The 11,718-nt window shown below is 41.6% G+C and overlaps 1 protein-coding gene across 1 annotated transcript; it reads left to right on the top strand.

Moving 5' to 3' along the window:
* Nucleotides 1-3,914: 3,914 nt before the first annotated feature.
* LOC115462929 (oocyte zinc finger protein XlCOF6-like) lies at nucleotides 3,915-6,266 on the top strand. The gene has a single exon (XM_030193028.1). The coding sequence runs from the start codon at nucleotides 3,952-3,954 to the stop codon at nucleotides 6,235-6,237; it is 2,286 nt and encodes a 761-aa protein (XP_030048888.1). The 5' UTR covers nucleotides 3,915-3,951; the 3' UTR covers nucleotides 6,238-6,266.
* The last annotated feature ends 5,452 nt before the right edge of the window (nucleotides 6,267-11,718 follow it).

Here is an 11,718-nt window from a genome sequence, read left to right as displayed (position 1 = left end):
ATTCCTGAATCTTGTTCCTGCCTTGTTTATAGTCTTCTGTTTGTTCTTGTTGCCTTTCTCCTGCCCTGCTTTGCCTGTCTTGTTGTGCCTTTTCTTGTCTTGTCTCATTCAGTCTAGTCCTGTCCGGATCCAGTCCTTGCCTTGTCCTGGTCTTGCCTTTTTCTGGACCCAGTTTTAATCTAATCCTGTGTCTTGCCTTGTATTGCCTGGGTCCCAGTCCCAGTTTTAATCCAGTTCCGAGTCTGCCTGTCCTGTCTGGGTTCCAGTTCTGCCCCTTTTCCTTTTTCTCTGCCTTTTTCTCCTTGTCTCGCCTGGATCCAGTCTATGTCTTGTCCATCAAGACTCCGATGGCTGTTATACTAATGTGGAAAGACCAACAAGGAGCTTTTAAATATCAGCTTGAGGGAGATCATGTATGTTATTTGCATCTCTGGTAATCATCAGCATGGATATGTTGTATTTTCTGCTTCGAGGGAATGTAAAGGGGTCTGTGTATTACTAAGGGGGCATTTTACAAATGTGAGTGGCGCTCGGTAGTGTGGGCGTGTGGAATTGCCTATTTTTTAAATGGAGGTGTAAATAGCCATCTGCTAAAACAGAAATCTGCTTGCGGCCATTTAATGCCTGAGCAGGTTCACATTTAATGCAGCGGTAATTGGTCAGTGCACAATAACCACCGGATGCGCCTACACCACGGGCCCACGTAACAAAATATAAAAAATGTTTTCTGACGTGGAAAATGGCACTCGGCAAAATCAGAACTACCCCTGGGTATGCCAGGTGGTAGTGCTGATTTCCCACATGGGAACCCTACTGCCCTTATACTTGCTAATTGTTCTTCTCCTACAATAGCAAAGTGGAGTGGAAAGCGTGGACTTGAAGCGTCTGTTTACTCTTTCCAAAAATACTAGGACTAGGGGGCATGCAATGAAGGTGCAAAGTAGTAAATTTAAAACAAATCAGAGAAAAGTTTCTTCATTCAACGTGTAATTAAACTCTGGAATTCTTTGCCAAAGAATGTGGTGATGGCGGTTAGCTTAGCGGAGGTTTAAAAAAGGTTTGGACAGCTTCCTAAAGGAAAAATCCATAGACCATTATTAAAATGGACTTGGGGAAAATCCACTGCTTATTTCTAGGTACTGTCAAAACCACTAGGCTCTCTCTTTCTCCACACTACTGTCCAAATCACAAAAATATAAATAGGAGAGTGTATTAGGAAAGACTCTATAGATTTATACGAGGTAGAGTCTCATATAACTGCACATGGCTCTTTATCACTTCACTCCCTTGGTGACTCTACCCTCATGCACATATATTTCAACATTGACTCGTTACCTTCTCCTCCCTGTGCTATAATCGGTCCCAATCTTCAATATTTATATGTTTAATTTTTGATTTATGCTTCCAAATGCATAGGTATGGTCAAAAAAACTTATCTTAAGGAGCTGGTATGCTCATCTTTTCAAACTGGTGTGCCCATATACCCCGACAGGTGCCTGTTTTGCAAAGCTTCGTCAAAGGGGGCTTCCACACCGTTTATCCTAACATATTAAAACAAATACATCAGTATATATATAATATATATATATATATAATATATATTTTTTTTAATTATTATTTTCAAAATAAACATTTACGTAATATAAATGTGGGAAAATCAGGAAATGTATAAGAAAATGTTTATCCTTTACATCAAGGAGAAAGAAATTATATTGTTACTTAGTCCACAATAATATGGTCAAGATACAAGGAATTCTCTTTATACTTCTAAGAAAAATAAAATACACTGTGAGGGCGGAGACCGTTCTCAGCTGGCGGTTTCAGCTCCCTTCTGGGGTGACCAGGCCTCTTTCGCCTCCACTCTCTTTAGAAACTATAAACTGACGCAATTTATCTGGTTCAAAAAATACATAATATACAGCATTCAAAGAGATGAAAAAACCTACAGGCAAATTTCAGTTTAAAAGTGCCACCTAAGGAGAGAACCCGGGGCCTAAGTCCCAGAAATTCTCTCCTCCTCCTCTGAGTATTTTTACTCAAATCAGGAAAAAATTGTATTTTTGCTCCAAGAAACTGGGTCAACATATTTCTGAAGTAAAGTCTAAAGACATGGTTTCTGTCAGTCTCGAATGCAAAGGTAGCTAGGAGAGTTGTGCGCTCCATTATAATTTCTAAAGATGTTTCTAAAAGTAGTGCTACATTCAATTCTGGAACCTCTGTTGGAACTATATTAGCTCCTGTGATGTAAAAAGCCTTTATAATTGGTGGTATGGCTTCTTTAGGGATACCTAGCACTTCAGTAAAGTACTTTTTTAACATCTCAGTCAGTGATATCAAAGGAGTCTTCGGAAAATTTAGGAATCTCGGGTTGTTACGCCTGAGTTGATTGTCAAAGAAATCCATTTTCCTTTGAATTGATTCTTTATCTATTGCCATATTAGTTACTACAGTTTGTAATGTCTTTATCTCTTGAAAATTTGACTCCCATTTTCTCTCCTGCTCCTGAGCCTTCGATTCCATTGTTTGCTGAAAGTTTTTTATTTCCTTCACCTCAGAGTTAAAGGAATTGGTTAGTTGTAGTAGGGACGAATTTATGGTCTGGATCACCTCCCAAAGGGCCTCCAAGGTAACAGCTGTAGGTCTACTCCTCACGCCAAGCAGAATGAGTGGGGTTGCCTGACAGGGGGAGGGCGAGGAATCAGTACCTCCTGCACTCTCTCCAGATGGCGTTCCACCAGGGGTTGAGAATCCAACAGAGCCGCCACTAACCTCCGAAGGACCTGCCTGAGGCTCTCCCATTGGTCCTATCTCACCGCTCGGTCTCGGCTGTATAGCTTGAAGAGGCAGACTTAAAGATGCCGCCTCTAAGCTGAGATCCCCCTGTTGTCCTGGGGATCCAACCAAAGCTGGGAGCGGAACTCCCAATGCATGAAGGTCAAAAGATTCCAGGGTCGGCTGCCGGAGTGTCGGATTTCCGCCAGGGCTTGCGGCGGCTTTTGCCCCGACTTTCCCCTTTCTCTTCACCATAATATCAGGTGACAGAAAGTATTCGCTACTGGAGCAGAGCCTAGGATTAAGAGCAGACGTGCAGCGCTCCCTCACACGGACGCCATCTTGCCGACTCGCTCAACAAATACATCAATATTAACAATGATAAACAACCCAACTCTTATTATGAGTGCTCCTTAATTGTTAATTACTACTACTACTTAACATTTCTAAAGCGCTACTAGGGTTACGCAGCGCTGTACAATTTAACATAGAGGGACAGTCCCTGCTCAAAGAGCTTACAATCTAAAAGAAAAGTGAACAGTCAGTCCAATAGGGGCAGTCAAATTGAGGCAGTCTGGATTTTCTGAACGGTAAGAGTTAGGTGCCGAAAGCAGCATTGAAGAGGTGGGCTTTAAGCAAAGAAGATGGGCAGCGAGGGGGCTTGGCGTAAGGGCTCAGGAAGGTTTTTCCAAGCATAGGGTGAAGCGAGGCAGAATGAGCGGAGCCTGGAGTTGGCGGTGGTGGAGAAGGGTACTGAGAGGAGGGATTAGTCCTGTGAACGGAGGTTTCGGGGGGAACGTAAGGGGAGATGAGGGTACAGAGGTAGTGAGGGGCAGCAGACTGAGTGCATTTGTAGGTAAGAATGAGAAGCTTGAATTGAATCTTCTTACAAAACCAAAAAACACATAGCACCCCACAGACCCCTCCCTTAAAAATATATTTAAAAAGTTTACTAAGGTGGCTTTAGGGGGATCGTTTGTCCATTTTACAATTTAATAATTACTGGCTCATCATTGCTATTTTGTGCCTGTGATACATTTGGATTGTAGGATTGTTTTATGTCTTTTCCTACAATAATACACAATGCTCTTTTTTTCCTTTTAAGAAAAAGAGGACCCTAAAAACAGTAATACAGAGACACATAACTGGAAGCTCAGTGAGAAGCCTGAAGGGGAAAAGATGTTATCAGAAAGAGACAAAGAGGAAACTTCTTCCAGTTCTGACTGGGGAGAAAAGGAAAAGAATCAAAATAAACAAAAACCTTCACCAGGAGGCTCAGCTCTGTGTGAAAACAGTATCAGTAATCTCAAACAGGCAGGGGAAGAGGAGAGAAACCAGATGAGAGATCAAAGCTGTTCCTGTGATATTTGTGAGATATTCCTCGGTGATCAATTAGTTCTAAAATCACATCTTAGATCTGATACTGAAGACAGACCATCTACGTGTACGGACAATGGGGGAAACTTCAGTCTAAAGAGAGAACTAGAAGGACAACAGAAAACAGTCCTTAAAGAGAAACATTTTATAGGCTCTGAATGTGGGAAAGGTTTCGGTAGGAAGAAAGAGCTAATGCAACATGAAAAAACTAATAAAGAAACTAGAATGTGTACAAGTACAGAACATGGGATAAGCTTTATGAAGAAAGCAGACATTATAAAACATAAGAAAAACATCACTGATGAGAGAATATCTTCATGTCCTGGATGTGAGAAAAGCTCCAACAAGGAAGAAAATTTCCACCAAGGACAGAGATCAGTTTCAAGTGCAGAATGTCAGAAAAGCTTTAGTCAAGAGGAAGCAGTCATAGATCATCAAAAAGCTCAAACTGCTGGGGAATCGGACACTTTTACTAAATCTGAAAAAATATTTTGCAGGAAGGCAACACTCTCAAAATACCAGGAAATCAAGAAAAATGAGAGATTATATACTTCTGCTGACAGTGGTATAAGTGCTTGTTGGAAAGGAAACCTCACAATGCCCAAGAGACTTAATTCAGTAGTGAAACCATTTACCTCTACTATGTGTGGTAAAAGCTTCACTACAGACAGTCTCCGAGACCACCTGAAAACTGACCCTGGAATGAACCCATTTACCTGTACTGACTGTAATAAAAGCTTCAGTCAAAAAGAACACCTCACAACACAAGAGAGAATCCACACCATTGAGCGATTTCCATGTAATGAGTGTGGTAAAAGCTTAAGTAGGAAGCAAACACTGACCATACATCAGAGAATCCACACAGGTGAGAAGCCGTTTACATGTACTGAGTGTGGTAAAAGCTTTACTGAGAAGAAAAGACTGACCACACACCAGAGAATGCACACAGGTGGGAAGCCATTTACATGTACTGACTGTGGTAAAAGCTTTAGTAAAAAGCAAACACTGACCATACACCAGAGAATGCACACAGGTGAGAAGCCATTTACATGTAGTGAGTGTGGTAAAAGCTTTAGTACAAAGGGAAAATTGACCATACACCAGAGAATCCACACAGGTGAGAAGCCGTTTAAATGTACTGAGTGTGGTAAATGCTTTTATGAGAAGAAAACACTAACCAGTCACCAGAGAATCCACACAGGTGAGAAGCCATTTACATGTACTGAGTGTGGTAAAAGCTTTAGTAAAAAGCAAACACTGACCACACACCAGAGAATGCACACAGGTGAGAAGCCATTTACATGTAGTGAGTGTGGTAAAAGCTTTAGTACAAAGCATACACTGACCATACATCAGAGAATCCACACAGGTGAGAAGCCATTTACATGTACTGAGTGTGGTAAAAGTTTTACTAAGAAGAAAACACTGACCAGACACCAGAGAATCCACACAGGTGAGGAGCCATTTACATGTACTGAGTGTGGTAAAAGCTTTAGTAAAAAGCATACACTGACCATACACCAGAGAATCCACACAGGTGAGAAGCCATTTACATGTACTGAGTGTGGTAAAAGCTTTATTGCGAAGGAAACACTGACCAAACACCAGCGAATGCACACAGGTGAGAAGCTGTTTACATGTACTGAGTGTGGTAAAAGCTTTAGTAAAAAGCAAACACTGACCACACACCAGAGAATGCACACAGGTGAGAAGCCATTTACATGTAGTGAGTGTGGTAAAAGCTTTAGTACAAAGCAAACACTGACCATACATCAGAGAATGCACACAGGTGAGAAGCCATTTACATGTACTGAGTGTGGTAAAAGCTTTAGTAAAAAGCATACACTGACCATACACCAGAGAATCCACACAGGTGAGAAGCCATTTACATGTACTGAGTGTGGTAAAAGCTTTATGGCGAAGGAAACACTGACCACACACCAGCGAATGCACACAGGTGAGAAGCCGTTTACATGTACTGAGTGTGGTAAAAGCTTTAGTAAAAAGCAAACACTGACCATACATCAGAGAATCCATACAGGTAAGAAGCCGTTTGCATGTACTGAGCAGTGGCGTAGCCAGACCTGACTTTTTGGGTGGGCCCAGAGCTAATATGGGTGGGCACTATAGGTATGAGTAGTGTTTTGGGATACTACAAAATAATGCCTTAGAATGCACTTGATGATGGATTTCTCTGCCAAACAGCTGTCCTGCATCAACATAAACCACATATATAGTTAAAGGAAAAATACTATTTTTAAATATAGTTACATTATCTCATATCTTAAACTTGACCAGATATAAGTTTACTTTAATGGCAAATATCTCAACACACGCGACTGGATCCTGCAATATAATTACTGCAATGGCATATATCATTCAAACTTTGCTTTACAACAAATGTAAATGCCTGATTAAGCAAAACAGGTAAATACCTTACATTTTTCAGAAATGTTAACGTTTGTCTATTCTTCAACACATGAAAAATCACATGAAGAAAAGCTCCAGATTTCTCACTGATGAAATAAGAAAAATCCTACTGTCAACATCAAGATTTTATTCCCATCTACTGTACATCTGTAGCATTCAGAACATAGTTAGAATAGTTCTTTTTACAACTTTCCATAGGAAAAATGTATTCAAGTTCTGGTAGTACCTCAATAATAACAACACAAAATCCCTTCACTGCCAGGTACTTTGTGAAGTAACACTAAATCCTGCAAAGAAGTTTCTTACAGCATGTATCACAAACCTTCTGAACACGAATACCAAAACCAGTACAGATTTTTAAATAGCGGACAGAAGAAACAGGAGTAATAGCTGTGTCAAGCAAAGGAATAGGAGAAGATGAGGGTGTTAATGCACTAAAGAACCAACGGGCAACTGTTTTTTCTGTATTGAGTATTAGACAATGGTTTTTTAGCCATGTTGCCACTACATTAAGACATGATAGTAGAGGACCTATGGTATTGTTGTTTGAGAAACCGGAGTTTAGGACTATACCAGGTGTGATGATTTGACACACGATGAGCACAGAAGTATTTAGGGGCAACTGTATCAAGACCCTGTCTTTAGATCAAAAGCCACACGTCTGTTAGCTCATCCAAAGATGTGGAAGAGAAATCAGAAGAGGCTGAAAAAAAAAAAAAAGAGATGAAGGTAGAGTTCTAGAATCAATCTTAGAGATGGCCCTAGTCCATCTGCCATGGGTGTGAGTGGTATCCGAGATCCTGAAAGAACTGAAAGTTTAAACTGAATCAATGAGTGATCTGTCCAGGAGAGATCAGTAGCAGAAAAAAAAGTTGGACTAATGAGTCCTGTAGCATTCCGCACTTACCTCCAGAACCACTTTGTGCATACCGTCCACTTCCTGCAGTCTGCAGGTACTGCCGTGTGTCCTCGTGGCTATAATTCAGGTGAATAACATGCTTGTGCCACCAGCACCCCGAGGGGCCAACCAAGACCGCGAATCAAATCCTGGCCTGCGGACAACCAGCGGCGGGCAGGGCGGGCGTAAAAGCAGCAAGCAGCCGGGCAGGCTCGACTCTGTCCTTCGCTTCCTGCCCTCTCTCTGCACCGTCCCGCCCACAAGGAAATGACATCAGAGGAAGGCGCAGAGAGAGGGCAGGAAGCGAAGGACGGAGTCGAGCCTGCCTGGCTCCTTGCTGCTTTTACGCCTGCCCGCTCACCGCTGCGGGGAAGAGTAAGTCGTCGTCAAAGGTCGCAAAAGACTGGGCGGGCCTGGGCCAAGATTGGGTAGGCCCACCGTAGCTACGCCCCTGGTACTGAGTGTGGTAAAAGCTTTACTGAGAAGAAAAAAATGACCAAACATCAGAGAATTCACACAGTAGAAAAGCCATATAAATGTAGTGAGTGTGATAAAAGCTTTCGTAAAAAGGAAAAACTGACCACACATCAGAAAATCCATACAGGAGAGAAGCCATTTATATGTAATCAATGTGGTAAAAGCTTTAGTAAAAAGGGAACACTGACCATACACCAGAGAATCCACACAGGTGAGAAGCTATTTCCATGTCCTAAGCCCATCTAAGCTCAATCACTCTCAGACAATGGACTAGCAGATGTCCAGGCAGGAAGTCTTGTGATGTCATTGAGAATGTGACCTGTTGCCATGCTCCATCTCAAAGCCAGATGCCCAGAATTCAGCTACCCAGGAGCTTTCTAATTGGACCAAGGGCAACCACCTGACGATAAATGCCCAGTTCAGACACTTTAAAAGCAGGGGCTCTTTCTTTAGAAGGAGAGTTCTTCCTGGCTGTTCCTGATGCTCCTGTCCTAGTCGCCGCTGCCCTGAAGTGATTAAATCTAAAAGCAAGCTAGAATCTCCTGGAATCCTGACTTCTCAAGCTGGACATCACATCCACCTGAAAGAAACGGCTTCAAGCTCCATCAGACAGCAAATCTTCAAAGAAACTTCCTGTTCCAGCAAGGATCTCCTGCATCACTCTCCATAGCAGCCTCCATCAATGTGAATTATCCAGCTTCATTTACAATCAAACCTGTTATTTTGTAGCATACTTCCATTGGTAAAAGATCCTCTCTAAAATTGCCTCTCTATTGTAAATTTGTTATCTTGCCTGTATTAGAAATAAACATTTTCTTTTTAAAGTTAACTATCTGGCCTTTATATTGGTGAAAAGCACATGTCCTCACATATGCAAGCTCCAAATGCTTTAAGCACATGTTCCTAAACGTACAATGCAGGTTAATATAATTAATTCAAATTTAGTGTATTTACTTCCCCTTTTCCTTACATATGCTTATCTTATTACCTTATAGGTAAGTGGGGAATAATAAAACAGAATAGAATCAAAATATATCTTAAAACTTAGAAATACAGCACATGTTGCGACCACATGCTCTGAGCGATCCCCTCTATTCTTAAACATCATTTTGGAACTGTAACATTTCCAGTAACATTTTTAATGGTGGAGAAATGTGGCCAAGGAAAAGTGTGCACAAGATAACAGTGTTCTTCTAAAAATTATATTGTTACTGAAATTGTATTTTTGCTGCCTGATAAGACAATTGAGTATCTAGTTTTATTAATTAACTTCCAGTTGGTAAAAGTGAAAAAAATCACCACGTCTTTCTTTGCTGGATAACTCAATCTAATTCACTATCCCTGTGCCTCTATTTTCAATTTCCTGCTAGCATGTGCCTTGGTGAAAACACACTTGAATGTGTTGGAACTGGTGCCTAGCAAATCTTTAATCTTCTAACCCTCCTCTATATTCATTCCTAAACTTCCATTTTTTTGACCACTTGTTATTAAGGCACATTTTCAAGGGAAGATCTTCATGCCAGCAACTCTTGCTGAACTCCCTGAAAGTTGTGTTTTTCCAGCTATCATTCTAAGCCTCCCTTCTTCATAAAAGGAAGCATTTTCTAATACATAAAGCCTACCCCGGCTTTCTCCCCATACCAACTTGTGGAAAGTTATCGGGTTTCATTAATTAAATTTCCAATTGATAAGGTTTTCAGGTATTCAGAATGTTATGCTGGATGGATATTTGGGCTTTGCCAGTATGGCAATATCTAAGTACTTACGCGCTTATTGCGCTTACGTACTGTATAACAAAGATTTTAGCCATACTCTGGCATAAAATAAAAACCAATTTTACAGCTTCTGTTGAAGGGAATACACACACAGAGAAACAAACTATTCAAGGGGTAGATAACCCTACTTTGCTTAAGCAATGCATAGAATCCTCTGGCCCTAATCCTTGGACCCATAATATAACTGATGATATTTCCACCCCCTCTGATATTGAAACAAAATTTGATTTATATTCAATTAAGTCAGGAAGCAAGAGGAATTCTGCCTGTCTCTGGTTAATGTGGAACATATATAAGAAAGTCTTAAAAGAACATGCAGAATTGAATGAGAAGCTACTAACCAAAGAGAGAGAATGCATGCAGGTAGACACAGAAAAGGATTTTCTAATCACAATGGCTAGTTGCTTAAATGATCAGTTAGATTCCCTTAGAATACAGGTGCAATGGCAGGCAGCACAGGAGACTAAAATGAAGGCCCAAATTCTAGCTTTAGAAATGCAGGCCAGCCAAGTTCCAGGCCTGAAGCATTTAATCAGGGAATTAACACTGCAGATGCCCCCTATAGATGAGAATATTGATCATGTACAGGATTCACATTTGCAGGGGTCAGCCATTACGGGTCTCCCATGTGCCACTCCAGACCCAAACACAGCTACAGCCATGCCTGTCTCAGCCATGGTAACAGTATCACAGTCCACACCCCTAGCAAGAGGTTCAACTAGAACCATTAGTTCCCAGGCCCCCTCACAGCATCCAAAACCTCAGCACATATAAGCACAACCTGTTCTGCAGTCTAATTTAAATGCTCATGAAGGTAAGCCTCCAGTTAAATGTTCAGCTCCTCAACACACAGATGCACCACCTGGGCTGCATTCTGATCTAAGCTCCCATAGAAGGGAACCTCTAATAAGAGAATCAGCTCCACAGTATGTAGCTACTGAAAACCGCCAGCAAGCATGTGACATTTTGGAATCTCATGGGGAGAATATTACATATTGGGAGAACAAACCCACTAGTGTCTCCACAGAAATGGCCTTGCAGATATTGCAGATAGCTAACAATAACAAGAGAAATTTGCCACCAGATAAACAGGAACCTATAACTGCAAGTCCTGCTGGACCAGAAACTGACATTCTGTCAGCCTTTCCTGCAATTTAATTCCTAATAAACATGAGGAGACGCATCCAGCCTGGACTGGTCTTCTCCATAGCATGACCCACTCTGCAGATGGCAGTGGAATCCAGGTGCTTATTTTTAGAATAGGTTGGACAGGAATATAGAAAAAGGTTTTGCTATGAACCTTTTGATACACTGTAAGGATTTAAAATGTAGCTTCTATTGTTCTTTTGAATGTTTAAGATTTAATAATGTCTCTCTCCAATAAGTAAGATTTAATGTCTCTCTATGATTAGCTTATAATTGCATAATTTGTTTTTGATAATATTGTTTATGGATTTAGAAATGCCTTTTTCTGATGAGTGACTCCTACTGGAGTTGAAACTAAAATACTGGGTAAGAAGTTTTAAAATTGCCTCTTTCCAATAAGTAACTCCCACTTGAGCTGAAACTTAATATTGTGCTTTAATGTGAATTAACAAGATACCCTGTTTCCCCGAAAGTAAGACATCCCCCCAAAATAAGACCTAGTAGAGGTTTTCCTGAATTGCTAGATATAAGGCCTCCCCCGAAAGTAAGACCTAGCAAATTTTTATTTGAAAGCAGGGCCGCCGAGAGCCGGACAAGGCTGCCCCCCCACCCGAGGTCGCCCCCACACCCGAGGTCACCAGGCCCCCACCTCCACCCGCCCTCCGTCACTCCCGGAACTAACCTTAAACGCCTCCTTTCACCTTCGCAGCAAGCAGCAGCAGGGCAGACCTCTCCTTCCTTCCATGCCCCGCCCTTGCGGACGTTACGTCAGGTGAGGCGAGGGCGGGACACGGAAGGAAGGAGTGGCCTGCCCTGCTGCTGCTTGCTGCGAAGGTGAAAGGA

Source organism: Microcaecilia unicolor, chromosome 1 (assembly GCF_901765095.1).
Source record: "Microcaecilia unicolor chromosome 1, aMicUni1.1, whole genome shotgun sequence".
NCBI classification, from domain to species: Eukaryota; Metazoa; Chordata; class Amphibia; order Gymnophiona; family Siphonopidae; genus Microcaecilia; species Microcaecilia unicolor.
This window is presented reverse-complemented; position numbering and strand designations above follow the sequence as displayed.